Genomic DNA, 16,613 nt, shown 5'->3' with positions numbered 1-16,613 from the left:
CTTACTATGTTATGACGTTTTTTCACTTTTTTATGCCTTAATATACTTTGACGTTTTTTCACCTTTTTATGCCTTACTATACTATGATATTTTTTTGAAATTTCTATGCCTTAATATAGTATGACATTTTTTCACCTTTTTATGCTGTATTATACTTTGATATTTTTTTGAAATTTTTATGCCTTACTATACTATGACGTTTTTTCAACTTTTTATGTCTTACTATACTATGATATTTTTTTGAAATTTTTATGCCTTACTATACTATGATATTTTTTGGAAATTTTTTTGCCTTACTATACTATGACTTTTCATGCCTTAGTATACTGTGACGTTTTTATGAGTTTTTATGCCTAACTGTACTGACGCTTTATGTCGTACTTTATTGAGACTTTTAATGATGTTTCATGCCTTATCATTTTGAGACCTTATTTAGACACTACTATACTATGACCTTTTTATGTTTTGTGCCTTACTATACTATGACGTTTTTTATGCCTTACTATGCCATCACCAATTTAATGTCTAACTATATAGTGACTTTGTAATGGTGCTCCATGGTGATGCGACTTGTTACCGCCCCCGTTCCATAACCAAAGCGACACACTGAATCACAAGGTAATGAGGTATTTTATTCCTACCACATAAAAAACAAAGAACCAATATTCAAAACAACTTCAGGGTTAACCAAGGCCAAAACAACAAACAAAAGTGCTAGCTTGTGCTAGGAGAAAATAAATGAAATAAAAGACAGTGGCTAAACCTAACTCCCTAGTATGAAGCAAAAAACTGAGAAAATAGTTTGAAAATAAAATGGATAAAACGGAGTAAATCAGTGTATTAACAATCACCAGAATAAACTCAAAACGACTTAAAATATTTTGAAAATGCCGACACTATAGGCCAGACAATAGTTTACAAACAAACACAAAAGTAACAAACACAGAGATCACACGTCGTTCAGGGGCTGAGGACAGAACCGCGATGCTGCTGCCAGGTCTGTCACCGAAGCGCAGTAGAACCCAGGCATTTTAAAATGCAGGCTGTAATTAGACAGTCACCCAGCAGCCACCACTTCCCTAGTCAGGCGCACGAATCCGGCCAGTCAGGAGGGGCTTGAAGTGGGGCACACAAGGCTCCTAGGACAAGAGCAGCACTCACTGTCACACAAAAACACACTGCACATTCACACCAAGAAAAACTGGACATGGCCGTAACAGCCTTACTATGACTTGAAGGGGGTATTCGCCCAGGGAACCAAACAAACTAGAACTGCCACTAAATGTAGTTGTAAGTGTTTATTAATGTATTTGTTGACAACTTTAACTCCTTCTGTGGACACTCATTCGTGGAGGCTGCTGTATGAACACACAATGAATGAATAGTCAAATATGTCTTCATAGGAGGAGATATAACTGCTGAGAGAAATACTGTACATTAACAAGCACTTTTACATGTCTATATATATATATGCATGCAGCTACTTTTCAGTGTGTTCTAAACAATGTGTTAAATGTTTATAAACTGCTTATAAATGCTAAATGGGAAGACTGGAGTGGGTTTAGCATATTTGACCAAAAGTTAACCACAAATATAACATTTATCTTAACTTCTGCAGTCTTTGTGCTTCACTCTGACCTTAAGCTGAGGCAAAACAGGTTGTTTAAATCATAGAGAATCAAAGTGTAATGCTTTTTGTCTTAGAGGCTAAACACATACATTCAGTACAGATACACTGCACTGTTATTAAGTTCCTTTCCTGTTGAAAGAACTGTTGTAGGACATCTCATTCACAGACAATCATAACTAAGAGAACCTCACACCATTCTGTCATTTTTCCTGGGACTTATCCCTCCAATTATTCTCAGTTGTAAGTCATTTTGCCTTTTTGTCATCTTTAATGGTGACGTATTTGTCTATAATGTTTTAGGGATGTGATTTATGGAGATCAGTGAAACAAACCTATAAAAACAAGCAACTGGCCCCTGAAGGGAAACATTATCAGTCCAATCAGAGATCCAGCATCATTAGATGTGATAAGGCCTCTGCAGAAACACTGCACAGCTGTTACACAGAGGAGAAAAAAAAGAACAGATAACCTGGATAATAGCAAGTGCTGGAGGCTTGATTCATTTCCAAATGTTAACAAGGCCGTTTCACAGCTCCAGCATGCTGCGCAGTATGTTAATACCACTAATAAGCCTATCTCTGCGAGTCATCTCGGATGGCAAAGATTTGAGCACGAGGCGGTGTTTTACAATAAAGCTGCTGGCCACATTTTAAATGAAGCATAAGTATTTATGATTTCACAAAGCTGACATAATTGCTTAAAGGGTAACTGAGGAGAGCATTTGGTCTCGTACTTTGTTTTTGTGTTATGAAAGAGGAGATTTCACTGTTTGCAAAAAAGGCTACTGTGTAGGCCATCAGAGAGATGGGAGGAACTTGTGCTCGCCTGTTAAGCAATTTTGCAGCTTTTATTCAAGCTGTCAAGTCAAACAATCAGGAGATAATGCAGCCTTGGTTTGTAAATTATGAACGTGTCAAGAGATGCACTAAAGGCAACGACAGATGCCACTTATCTCCAGCTGCCTCTGCAGTGTGACTGTATCATCAGAAAGGAAATATAACATTTTGATGTTTACATAAGAGAAGTATTAGTATCAGTCAGAAATGTAATTCCTTTCACCCATCCCTCTCGCAGGGGATTGACTCCCCAAAAAACATACAATGATTTTTTTTTTAAGCTAAAAAAAGCAAGAAAAAAAAAAAAAAAAAAGGAGCAGAAAAGCATCCTCGCTGATCTTCTGTCCATTTCCAACATCGCTTCTTGTATATTTTTTGGTGGAAATCCTCTTAGAATGCAAAGTAAATAGATTACGATACAGTGAGGGATTAGGGCTCGCGCGGCGCTGTCAGATTAGTCGGTGAGCGCAGCGCGTCGACAGCTCTGACACGGCTATGGCTGCTGTTCAGGAAAGGGGCTCCGCGCGATGCTTTAAAGTCCCTGGTTGGCTCCTATTCATGAATAAAACTGTGGCCCGTAATCTCGGCCAACACACACACACACACACACACACACGCACACACTTTACACAGCACACACACACACACACAGAGGAAGCCTGAAACATTCAATATCAGTGGTGATGGAAGTATAATAGAAGTCTTTATTTTTTCATGCTGATTAATGACAAGCTTTAAAACATTTTCTGTCATGTTTTTAGAGGCAGAACCCAGTGTAACTGTTTCCTTTTAAGGTTCATTTGGTGTCGACTTCACTAAGACAGAAAACAACCTGAATCCACATCCATGAAGCTGTTCAGTGTTTTTGTCTGGGCTGAAATTTCACAGATTTACTATGACAGGTCTAAAAAAAAAAATAAAGCCTTCTGGTTTAGGAAACATTGTTTTTCAGTCTGACAATACAAAACTGCATCATGTATTATACATTTAGATATTTATAATTATTACACTTTTATCATTTGCATCATCATCTGTGTGTGTACAGATGTTGAGATCCCCACACATAAGTAAGTAACTACTTTGCATGTAAAAAAATATAAAAAGAACATGTTATTGACGAGTCGTTGTGCTTCTCCAATTTCCCATTAGTCAGATTTTTCAAACCATTCCTAAATGGACGACATGAAGCTTCCCAGGGTCGTCATCTTCCTGAGAAACAGAATAAACAGAAATGTTGTGTTTTACAAACCTGAACAGCTTAATCTGTAAATATAAAGACAACCGGTTTACAGCACATGAAGTCACAGTCTTACGTGACCTGGATTTGTACTTTATTGATTATGTTAATTGCCCTCAGTCTTGATAACAATTCAGATTACTTCTCCTTTATACATGCAGACACCTTCACACCTTAAATTTGCACTGACCAACACAGAAACACAAAATGTTAACTCCAGGGTTACTCTGCTCTCATATTTGAAAAAATTGAAGTAAAAAATCAGTTAATATCAAACCTTAATCATCATTACATGAGACCGAGTATACTGCATCAAAACTGCAACTAACGATTATTTTCTTTATCAATTGTTATTTTCTCGATTTATCAATTAATTGTTTTTCTGTAAAACATCAGAAAGCAGTAAAAAAAGACATGTCCTTAAATTACTTGTTTAGTCCCAGTGAGAGTTCAAAATATTTCATTTATTATCATATATGATAAAAACACGTGGTAAATCGTCACATTTGAGAAGCTTTAACCAGCAAATGTTCCCGCTATTTCAAATGTGATTACAACCAAACTCTAAGCACGCGTTCAGATGCTCGGTCCCAGTGTCACTACGCAGCCTTGGGATATTCTGCAAAAACTGGCAGGTAGGATGCAAATTCCACCCACAAGTCAGGCCCATATACTGACACTGATTCACCTCAAGGTGGCGCTGTCATAATCAAGTTTATGTTTTAACAATTATCGTGTAAAACTGTTTGACCTTTAGTCCAAATTCTTTCTTCATTTTAGTCTCTCGAGTCATCTTGAATGCTAACTGGAGGTACAGTGTTACGGTACAGTTGGTATATTTAGTTCTTTTCCCCATTGGGAACCACTGTACACAGTGTACTGCTATGACTACACTACTGCATTATAGGCTATGAACTTATAATGTGATTCTAGATAACTTTATCATCTGATCCATAGGGAGACATGACACAGGCCTTGTGAATTCTGGCAACAGAAATGAAAATAAAAATCAATTTTCAGTCAATCAACTTACATTCACACCGTCTGTGTCACCTTCACGGCCTCCTGCAGAACAAAATGAAACGACACAACATGTTGGAATATGTTCCAGAAAAACCAGCCGCGTCACATTAAACAAGTACAACGACCAAACATTAGACATGCATAATCACACACGACAGCCCTACAGCACATAAACAGAGACTCACACGCAGACACACACACACAGCTGAATGCCTGAACAGGTTACATGCTCACTCAGTAGGTCGGACACGTTGCCTTTTCTGGGTTTTAACAAATGTAGTAAACCGTTGTCACTCATGGCGATCTCTCTCGCTCTGAGCTCTGCGTTAATAAGGTTATGATTGACATTAAAACCCCAGCGTGCCTTATACAGATATTTAAAACGCTGATGCAAATTCCCTCCAATAGCCTACAGTCCGGATTATCAAATGACAGAGCGATTTGGTACCGAGACAATTGCTAATAACCCAAAAAATGGAATTATTAAAATGGAGAGAGCGAGAAGGAGGAGAGGAAGAAGTGAAGAAGAACAAGAAGTGATGTTTTCTTAATGGATGTTTTTCCTAAATGACCAGTTAGTCATCTCAGACATCTGAGACTGAGAGAGCAGAGCACTCAGGCTACGTTTAGAGAATAAAATAGGCTGAATGTCGCCGGAGAATTGTTGCAGGGCATAAAACGTGGCCCTGAAACCGACATGCTGAACATTATGAGCTGTGATTTAATGTAATGGGCTGCTAGTGGTGGTGGAACTGATGAACACACTTGTTATAAGTAGTTTGGGGAAATTAAGAGCAACATAGAGGGTGATTTTGTTTGAAGTCAAAAAGGCAACAACATTTAATTGCTTCCATAGATCAATTTATTTCCTGTTGGGGCAGGGGTGATGCTTAAAATTTTGAGCTGGTGTTTTATTATAATTTCTGGAAATCTGAAAGGAAAGGAATTCCAGCTACAAAGATGAAACCATTAGGAGAAAGAAAAACAGGTTTTGGGTTTGTTATGATGGTCAATCAAAAAACTGCAGTGGAGTAATTGGTCTGAATTTTTATGTGCATCTACTGGCACCTTATACTGTACACACCACCCAATAAAACCATTCCCCACCACCTCAGATCTTTCAAATTCTAATGTGGAAAAATTATGATATTTATTCTTGAACATGCAACGACAATGATTATTATTTGACAAAGCATATAAGACGTTTTTCTTTTCTTTTTATGTCAGAGTTACGTCTGTGTTTTTAATTCTTGTGATTCTCCGGCGTTAGATAACTTCTTCTCTCACAGACACAACAAACACACAGAGATACAGATACTTAACGTGACTGACAGACAGACAGACCTGCGTGTCTCAGTGTCCTGAACACATCTGGGCTCACGGTCACACGCACGCTCTCTGCCTGTAATCTCCTCTGACTGGCTCCTCCATCAACGCTGAAGAACAAAGAGGAAACAGAGGAACATCTGTTGCACTTTGTTTAAAGATTAAGTGTTAAAATACATCCACGACACACACACACACACAACACACCACACACACACACACACACACACACACACACACACACACACACACACACACCAGAATGTACTCTGAAGTGGAGTAACCACACATGAAGCAGCTTTTATAAATGGTTTATAATTAGGTTATTAATTGGTTTGTTAGCACTTTATAAATCATGAATAAACAATTATAAACATGTTATAACACAGTTTTGTTACATTGATGCAGGCTCACTATTTGGCAAGATCAAGTTAATACTTGCTACTCATTAATCTGCTGAGTTACTAGTATTTATAACTGGTAAAAGGAGCCTTATTGTAAAGTGTAAAACACATCATTTATTTATGAGTTAGTATAAGTATTTTTTACTATTATTTATAACTTGTTTATTTATGATTTATAGAGTGTTAACAACTGAATTAATAACCTAATTATAAACCATTTATAAGTCCTTTATGCGGGTAGTCTTATTGTACAGTGGTACCCAAGGTTGAACTGCGCTGTAGTCACTACCATCTGTACAACATCAGGTGTTTTGGCAGAAATATGTTGTCAACAAACATTTTTACTGATAAGTTCAGTATCAATGTTGTTGTGACGTTAATTAACAACATTTCCTCATTAAATCAACAGCAAATCTAACGGTCATCTTTACTTAAAAACATATTTGCTGTCACAAACGTATAATCCTCCGCCACTTGAAAGAGAGTTATTCTCAAAAGGACGCCTCTCTCTCGGAGTCGTCGTCATCGTCTCGTGTGTCTGAAAACAACAGACCACTCACACTTTTGTCGGTGAGAGATTCCTTGAACAATAATCACTCCAGCCTCGATCTGCCACCACAAACTCAGCGCTCAGTATGTTTTGAGGTTTTTCTCGGTGGCGTGAGGCTGATTTCTTTTCAGCTTCTACAAACTGACTCTTGACACAGGACAGATTTTAATATATTGGTGAGTCATTACTTTGTGCTTCTGCTCGGGGCTCCAGGATCAGTGAGATACTGAACCCCTCCCTCCTCACAGGTTGATTAAAAAAAAAAAAAACTGAAAATTAAATTGTCAAATGTAAACAGCTTGGCTCCCTGTGTCACTCTCGACTAACCTCACATTAACTCTGGCCTCCACTAAGCAAAAAATAAAAATAGCCTCCATTCTGTCTTTACTCGGCTGACAGAGGAGTACGTGATGAACGAGAGAGGCCAACAGCCATCAAAGGAACGTTGGGATGCTTCCCAGTTTCCCGTCTCGTTCTCTCTCATTTCTCCGCACACAGAGTCGGATTTGGGGAATGCGGGAATCGGCGAGGAGCCCCCGAACTGCCATTGTGCTCGCCTCCCTCTCTTTCTCTGCTCTTTTCTCAGCGAGCCAAACGGGAGAACGCCCGCGCTATAATGCCTCCCCTACTCCATCTCGGCTAAGCTGTCATTGGCTTCACATGAGAAACAATGAAACTTCATCGGAGACCAGATTACAAAAAAGAAGGGGTGGGTGCAGGGGGTGGGGTTCAATATAAAAATTGTTCTAAAGGAAGGGGGGAAATTGTGCAATAAAAAAGGCAGAGGCTTTTGTCTCTTTTTCTCTGTGGCCATTATCTTTGGGGAGGTTTGGGGATCTGCTTTCTTAGCCTCTGTCAGCGGTGCAGGGGAAGACCTGGGGTAGTGCGACCGGGCTTTTGGCTGCCAAATCGCCCTAACCCTCTTTACCACTCTTTTTTTCTCTTCTCATTCCTTTTACTGTTTTTTAAAAGAGCTTAGGCCAGAGCATCTCTCTCTGTCTCCCCCCCCCCCCCCCCACCCCTCTTCCTTCTCTCCCTCTCTCTCTCTCTCTCTCTGGACCCAGCTTGTTTAAATTGGCCGATAGGAAGGGATTTGGATGGATGGAGGGGCTTAGAGAAACGCAGTCAGTGAGGGGTGGAGGTGGGTGGGGGGGGTGGGGGGTGCAGAGAGTCATCAGTGTTACAGTCAAACAGCCATGAAAAGCCTATGAGGATGAAAAGAACAAGAGCGCCTTTTTTATCTAATGCACACAAATCCCATATAAATACTCCAATATGTTAGTTGGGGTATGACAAGGAATGCCCCTCCATCACCCACCCCCCACCCCCCCCCCCCCAAACACCCATCCTACAATTAATAGAGAGTGGATGGCTATATTTGTATGTATCTGTGTGTGTGTGTGTGTGTGTGTGTGTGTGAGACAGGCAGGGACAAAGAGAGAAATGCTTTCAGGGTGTCTTTAGTCACACTGTTTCAACATATCATTCAAGTACACCAGTGTATTAAACAATCACTCTGAAACAGTGAGTTTTGGTCTGCACACCAGAGACTGAACCGTGGTGAAAATGGACTCCGGTGGCGTTTTAAATGTGGCTCCGGGTTTCAGCGTTGGGATCTCTGGCAGCGTAAGACCCGGAACTGATGTGGCTTTGACATTTGAAATGTCACAGGGAGTGTGAAGGCTTTAAGGCTGCAGCTGGGTCATTTTTGCCACAGACACTCTCATATAATTCACATAGAGACAATAGTGAATCACCATGGGAGACGACATGAATGAGTGGAAGTTAAAAAAGAAAAGAATCCTCCAAACACAAATTGAGTCTGGAGGCCTTATTTTTAATGAGCTGAACTAAATGTTTTTATTTATTTATTCTCGGCAACTAGAATCAATATGAAACAATGTGACTTTATGAATATATGTCACAGTGATGAACCTACAGAGACTTATCACCTACATCTTCAGATTCACGAGTTTCAGCTCATCGTTCAACTTTACTCTCCCCGCTCTCGTAGAGTCGTTTTCAGCCTCACCAGGCAGCTCTACAAACCCACCGTCCACTTCCTGCTCAGCACCACACAGCAGACAGACACAGGTAGAGAGCAGCTGAGCATTTAGCAGCAAAACAGCCAGATACTTTCCACAAAACACGACTCAGTGAGAGTGAATATTGGACTTAGATTCGCCAAGTGGTCAGAAACATGACTCCAAATGAATGCTAACGTTGCTCTGTATCGTATCAACTTAAAAGGGGGATAATATGCCACACACACAAACACACACACACACACACACAGTACATGAAACTCACTGTGCGGTGGTAGAGCCTGAGAACGATGGTCCTGTCGCACTTTGGTTCCTCTCAGTCCGTCTGTCGCCGAGGCTGGAACCACACACGCCATTGCTACCTCTCAGAGGATCGTCTAAGACACACACACACACACACACACACACACACACACACACACACACACACACACACACACACACACACACACAAAGAGGGATAAGGATGAGCAAGAGCAACAGTTGTCATTTATCTGAAAATGTCTTTTTTTTCTTCCTTTATCCACAGCTGGATTTTCCTTTACGGTGCCTGTAAAAAATATGAACTCCACTTGGAAGTGATCAATATTCTTTTAGGACACTGCATCACTCTTTCAGACAGTTGCAAACAAGTATACTGCTTTTTATATTCACAATTAATTTTAATTTTGTAGAGATCTATTTTGTGTTTGACACTAAAGAGTCTTTTTCTGTTGATCAGCGTCTGAACAGTCGAGTTACAGCGTCTGTAGTTCGACTGTAAGTCTTCTAATTTATCATCTCTATGGTTTGTGTAAACAGCCATGTGCATGTGGGTGTAGGTTTTTGCTAATTTGACAGTCTAGTTTCTGACAAACATGTTATTCCAGTGAAGTTTCTGAATTGATACGAGAAGTCAAACACTAATGGAGGATGTGTGAACAGAGCGAGCGAGCGAGCCGAGAGGGAGAGCAGAAACAAACGCTGCGTTCCTTCAACACACCGGAGCTAACAGGCTTTTATCATAACGACCGAGAAAAGAGAGAGAGAGACAGAGAGAGAGAGGGAGAGAGGAGGTGGAGAAGTGGATCTTCAGATAAAGCTCTTGTCTCTTTGCCCATTGAAAGGCCCTACAGTCACATCAGCCTTTGTGTGGGGGGGGAGACAGAACGATCAGGCAACCAACTTGGCTTCTCCTCTTGGCAAGACGCTCCTCAAAAGAAAAAGAGATAGAGAGGAAGAGAAAGAGGCCTTCCCTCGCACTTGTTCGCTACTCTGCCTCTCACAATGCCGTATCTATCCAAATCAACACACTTGTCAGCCAGACAGCTACGAGCGATTTCCAACGCAGTTATAAAAGGAACCATTTCTAAGCTGAAATGTGTGTTCTCCATTGTGCTTATATGTATGTGTGTGTGCCCAAGCAACGGCAGACTCTCTGTTTATCGGGGTTTACAATGGATACACATAAATATGAGAAGAGGTGCATAGAAATACGGAGGCTCTGCCCGATCTGATTCCAAGTCCAAGACCGACGCTGGTAAAAGACACGCACCTTAAAGAGCCACTCGATCTGGTATTGAGTCATTTTCTTTAGAAAACAAGTGAAAAATCGTTCAGACAATAGCATGAGATGTGCTGCTCTTTCCAATGTTTCCTCTTTCAAATGCAAATCAGCTCATTTCTACGATTTTCTCAAAGTGAAATGTGATAAACCAGGGTGGCGATGGCCTAGATCAGCTGTTTTTAGAACAGCTGGCTGGTTTTTCTGCAGGTGCAAAATGACCTCAAGTTAAATGGCTCAAGTCCTGAGGACCAGAACTAAAACCCATCGACCTCGAGTTAAAAGGGAAAGTTTTGATATTTTGGATGAGATGATGAGAAGGTCGATACCTTCTCTCACACCTACAGCGAACAGCAGGCTACCTCAGCTCGGCACAAAGACTGGAAAGAAGGGAACAAAGGAAACTAAATCTGTCCACCAGCTCCCCCAGTTCACTAATTAACACGTTATATCCTGTTTATTTAATCTGTACAAAAACCCACGTGCAAAAACCACACTGTGACTCACTGGTAAATACAGGCTGGGGAAATCACACGAGGAATGCTTTCCTCACTGGCAGCTACTACTGTCAAAGCTGCCCTAGAGCAAGGCATTTCACCCCTACTGTTTCAACAGAGCTACTGAGAGGCTGAAGGTTTAGTGGTGGGACAATGTCAGACTGTGTGAACACAGTCCACTCATGTCTTCCTCGTTCAGTCAGTCTTCTGCCATTTATCCACATTTGGGTGATGTTGGTGGCGGGAGGTTAAAACAGGAAGCCCAGTCGTCCAACTCCTCCTGGTGGATAACAAACCAGGTGGGATGTCTAATCTCCACCTCCAGGAGGGATCCTGAGCAGTTGCATGAATCACCTCAACAGGCTCCTTTCAATGCAAAAGAAGCAGCAGGACTTCTCCAAGCTCCCACCTGTATCTGAACTCCGCACTTATTGATTTAAGATGGAATAATGCCACTGTGAGCAAACACGAATGTCTCTGCAAAAGGTGTCAGCAGGTAACCGTAGGTGGCAAAGCCTCGCAGACGAGCCTACACACACACACACACACACACACACACACACACACACACACACACACACACACACACACACACACACGTCTGCGCATCAAGCAAGAGGTTTGGTTCCTTCAGTTCCAGTTTGGAGGTGGTTTTAGAACAGACAAGAGAAAAAGCAAGTAAACAATATTCAAGTTAATCTACAAATATAAAAAGAAACAGTCGTGCAAAATGTGTTTTTTTATTTTGTTGTACATATTTTGTTATTTACTGTTTGAATAAAGTTTTCAGTGATCACATGAGCGTTAACTCCTCCTACAGTGTGAAGTGTACAACCTGCTGCGTCACCCACAACAAGACGATATTCCTCTGCTGGCACTGCAAACTGCTCACAACTGCAGTATAACTTTATCAGAGGATTATTATTTACTTCAAATGATTTTATGTGGGTATAAATGGAGCTTTAGAGGAATTACTGTAAGCTAGGTGCCAATTCTTAGGTGACAGCGTGGTTGAGAGATTAGCAGGACTGTTAACTAATCAGATCAGGAAGATTCATTAAGTATCAATATTATCTAATAATTACGTACCACTTATAATAAGATCAGCTGAAGACAGTGCTGAAATATATCTTAACAACTAATTTCAGAGAGCGAAACGTAATGTATGTTTGAGTTTGTGTGTGTGCGTGTGCAGTGAATGTGTGTATTTGCCTCCATAACAAGGGGTTGACCTGATGCAGGTCATTCACTGTTTGTGCAGTGAAACATCAGGATGTGTTGTGACTCTGAGGTCGCTGCAGGGAACGACTGCGTTACATGAACAAAACAAGCTGCTCTCGCATTTCTGTTTAACAACTGATTACTTCAGATGGTTGGTTCACGCAGGACTCGGTGTGACCTGCCCCCCCCCCCCCATGCACACATACAGTACACATATTTACACAAACACATATGTCTCCGAGGGCCATTCTGAATTTGATCTGTACTGTGTGACTATGGCTGAGAACAAACAAATGTCAGTCTCTTGTGTGTGTTCAAACAGAATATTTGTTAGTCTGGGCTCAAGGTTACCGTCGCTGCACCGTGGGAACTTGTGTTTTTAAAGTCTGTGTGGGAGGACTCACCACTTTTCAAAAATGCAGTTTTGAGTCAGAAATAAATCTGAAAATGCACCATGTGATGACGAGACGATCAAACACACCTGTAGCTGATGTTTGTATTTCAACAGCAGGTATCAATCTGATTAATCTGCAGTAATTGTGAATTCTCTAATATTTATCAGAGAACATATTCGTTTTTTGTTTGCTTGAAGAACAATGTTTTAACAGCCTCTTGGTTGTTTTAATATGAATGTGATTTCATTGTTTCTCAGCTTCACCTGAATATTTACCGTCTTACACGTAGAAAAGTCTTTATTGGTGGAACAGATTTCTGAAACATGACATGGAGCTCCTGCTGCTCAGGTGTTAGGAGTCACGAGACAAAAAGTTGGGAATCACTGGTTAAATCCCGAACAATGTGTGAAATGTCTTTTTAAATCTTAATCTGAAAAGTAACACGTTAGCTCTTTCTGTCGTTACTTTCCACCACTTTAGCAAAGCAGATCAGTGACAGTGCCTTAAAACAAAACGCTGCTCTCTGTTCAATGTCACAAGCTCCTGTTTCATGAACATTCGTACGCTGATAAAAACATGTCAACTAGAAAAGAAAACCGGTAAATACAAGTCAAATGTATGTTTGCATAACTTGACATGTTTGTACACATGCGTGTCCTCGAGAGCCACAGCTGATCCTGGTGGTGTGTGACGACCATGCCAGTGGCTGTGTGTGTGTGTGTGTGTGTGTGTGTGTGTGTGTGTGTGTGTGTGTGTGTGTGTGTGTGTGTGTGTGTGTGTAAAGCGAGACACCTGTTCACTGGAGCCCTCTGCTTGAAGCAAGTCACTCATTATTTATGACCTGGCTTTTCTGCTCTGTTAATATGCTCTGTCTGCATGTCTGAACGCTGACACACAACTGTACAGCACACACAAATATACACACACACACACACACACACACACACACACACACACACACACACACACACACACACTTAGAGACAGGCATCAGTTAAACCGTCATCACCACTGACTGTAACACAGTGTCAATATCCCCCTCGATTGTGTTTCCAAACAACCTCAATCAAACCATCTATCATGTAACATGCTGATGTCTCATGTGAATGTGTGTGTGAGAATCTGTGTATGTGAAAGAAAGGGAGCTATCTACATATCATTTCATTATCTATTATGTTTTTTCCAGCTTTATTATAAATATTTTTTTCTTATTTTTTATTTCTAAAAATAAAGCCGATCACATTTGGAGTCTCTCTTGACTGAACTCTGCAGAACTCTCTGTGAGCCAGCGTCCGTACTCTGCCAAAGATGTTTTGTGAGGGAAGAACCTCCACTCTGTAAGACAACTGCACAACCACAAGTGGGCTGAGTGTTTCTGTTGCTGTGGGATCACGTCAATATCAGGAGTCGTGTTCTCCCAGTTAATCTTTCATTCACATCAATATCAATAAATTAAGCTTATTAGTCTAATGTTCTGCCTCGTGAAAAATAAAGTGTGTAAGATTTAGTAGCTATAGCTGTTATTTCAATGTATCAAATGCATATTTATTTATTCGCATTCAGGTGAATTAAAGAAACCGATTAGACTCCGTGTACAATAGTTTTTCCTCCAAAACACGGACTCACAGAGACTCGTTTGGTTTTAGCGTCACTATTACACACTGGCCAGATTTGTGAAGAGTTGTCTCACCGCAGAAACATCAGGCTAATACTGCAGCAACACATACTGCAGGCGGCTGGTTGCACGCTTGTGGTAAGATAGCTGATGCAGAATGTAACGTTGCACTAAAGATTCACATTTTTAATCTGGTATCTGTGTTGATGTCAGACCATGTGAATAAACGTGGACGTGCATTCCCACCTTTGAAAAGAAATGTTATAGCGGGATGTACGAAGTTTCAGGACAGAGACTTCTGGATTAAGTTTGAAACAGTCGGCAACAGCAACCGAACGTTAAGAGTCAAAACCTGCAAATGGAAGAAAACTGGGAGGTTGGCAATATTCATGCATCCTTTAATTTTCATGTGTTTCTTTATTTTCTTTACTCATTCATATTCTTCTTTCATTTTTCATTTTCTTAATTCATTTATTTTCTTTCCTTCACCTCCTTCCCTTTCCAATTTATTCATTTTATCCCCTTATCCTTTCATTCCACCTTCCTTCCATTGCTTTTCTTCCTCTCCCTCTTCATTTTTGCCCTCCACCTCCTTATTCTTTTTCTGCTGTCATCCCTCCTTTTTTCTTTCTCTCGTCTGTCCCTTCCTCCATCTTTCTCTGCTGTGCTGTTGTACAAGGATAGGACATGCTGCAGGTGATGGAGGTAAATCATCGAGGACATAATTAAGAGGCTTATGAGGAGGGGTGTGCGTGTTGGGCATCACATTAGGAAAAAAAAAGAAAGAAATTGCATGCAAACAGGCCTCACAGTTACACAAACGCTCATTTTCATTCACCCACAAACACACAGACACTCAGCCTTAGGGGTTTGACCTTATACAGTGGAGTTAAATACCTCTCTCGCCTCATTTGGTTGTCTGTGAGCGCACACACACACACACACACACACACACACACACACACACACACACACACACATACATATATAAACACACACAGCCTTCTGGTGTGTTTTAAGCACCAATGAAGGACTCATCAGACATGTTCATCTAGTTCCCTCACAAATTTGAATGTTTTCTGCTCACCCGTTGGCTCTTAAAGCCTCTGTGAGGAATTGTGTGTGTGTGTGTGTGTGTGTGTGTGTGTGTGTGTGTGTGTGTGTATAATGAGGAACTCGGCTTGATCCCCTCTGGTATGTGCTTTCGGGAGTTTTTGTCAAAGGGCAGCAGCACAGCCTGAAGTAATGACAAAAAACTGGGCCTTCGCTGGTTTTCCTCCCCTTGCTGGTTCCTCAAAAAAAACTTGTGTGTAATGTATTTCATTAGGCTGATGTTGCAGACTTTGTTTAGCAACACTTTACACTTCATATCACAACACTTTCTATTCAATTTGGCGGAGAAAACTCTTCATCTAGAACCATCTACATCCAAAAATATAAGTTACTCTTGAAGAATAAGTCTAGCTTTTGTGCTGACAGTGATTACGTAAAAGGTTAGTGTCACTTTTACTTTTTACAAACATGTAATCAAAACTTCACTATCTCATTTTTGATCACCACTATAGATAATATTGTCTTTTTAAAAAAAAAAAGGCAACAGGTTGTGTGAGTTTTACATGAATATTACTCTGTCAAACATGATCTGATTTAATTCTCCTTGGTGCTATTAAAGGAGGGTGAGAGCCTGAGAAAATGCCTGGTGTTAGATGTCAGAAATGTGTGTCGGAGTGGGTGAGTTACTGAGGTTATCAGGTATCCAGCTCCCGTTTCAGATGTAAGAAATGAGAAATAACGAGTCACATTTGGTGTCTTTTTGGTTGGACATCATGATTATTTTCTTACCGTTGCCTGCGATGGCCTGGGCCTCGATTTCATTAGCTTTCCTCTTGGCCACGTCCGCTAGCACCACCTCGCCCTTATCGCTGGCAACATAATGGAGGTCCTTTGAAGGTAATGCAAGAAAGAAAGAAACGTGAACGTTAATCTAAAATGAATCTAGGCTCCGATGACAATAGGGTTTTTTTTTTTTTTTTCGGAGGGTGGAGGCGGTGTTTTGGCTGGTGAAGGAAGAAACAGATGAAATGACACGAAAAAAAAAATGAGTCGTCGTTTGAAGCCCAACATCAGAAAGAGCACCGGTTGGATGAAATGCCGGTTCCTCAAAAAACTTTGAAATCAGCCTCCTTGCACCCCCTCCCCCTCCCCCCTCTCCCACACCCTCGTTTCTCCGGTTTTGAACTAGGGAGGATGTTATCTGTCATTTCAAAAGTGGAAGAGAAGGCGAGGGACTA

The 16,613-nt window shown here is 40.8% G+C and overlaps 1 protein-coding gene across 3 annotated transcripts in view; it reads right to left on the bottom strand.

Moving 5' to 3' along the window:
• Positions 1-3,166: 3,166 nt before the first annotated feature.
• The window catches only part of wdpcp (WD repeat containing planar cell polarity effector), a 77,754-nt gene continuing 64,307 nt past the window's right edge, over positions 3,167-16,613 (bottom strand). For 2 of the 3 annotated variants that reach the window (XM_022752937.1, XM_022752938.1), the window contains exons 16-20: positions 16,165-16,264; positions 9,317-9,428; positions 6,071-6,162; positions 4,737-4,768; positions 3,167-3,675 (exon numbers count right to left, since the gene is read on the bottom strand). In XM_022752937.1, the coding sequence (XP_022608658.1) occupies positions 3,625-3,675; positions 4,737-4,768; positions 6,071-6,162; positions 9,317-9,428; positions 16,165-16,264 (387 nt within the window). In that variant the 3' untranslated portion in view covers positions 3,167-3,624. The remainder of the gene's footprint in view (positions 3,676-4,736; positions 4,769-6,070; positions 6,163-9,316; positions 9,429-16,164; positions 16,265-16,613) is intronic. The other variant, XR_002665337.1, reaches the window with a different exon arrangement.

The sequence above is a fragment of the Seriola dumerili genome, unplaced genomic scaffold (genome assembly GCF_002260705.1).
Source record: "Seriola dumerili isolate Sdu_G_001 unplaced genomic scaffold, Sdu_1.0 BDQW01000187.1, whole genome shotgun sequence".
Taxonomy (NCBI): domain Eukaryota; kingdom Metazoa; phylum Chordata; class Actinopteri; order Carangiformes; family Carangidae; genus Seriola; species Seriola dumerili.
Note: the sequence above shows the minus strand (reverse complement) of the source record. Positions and strands in the feature narration are given on the sequence as shown.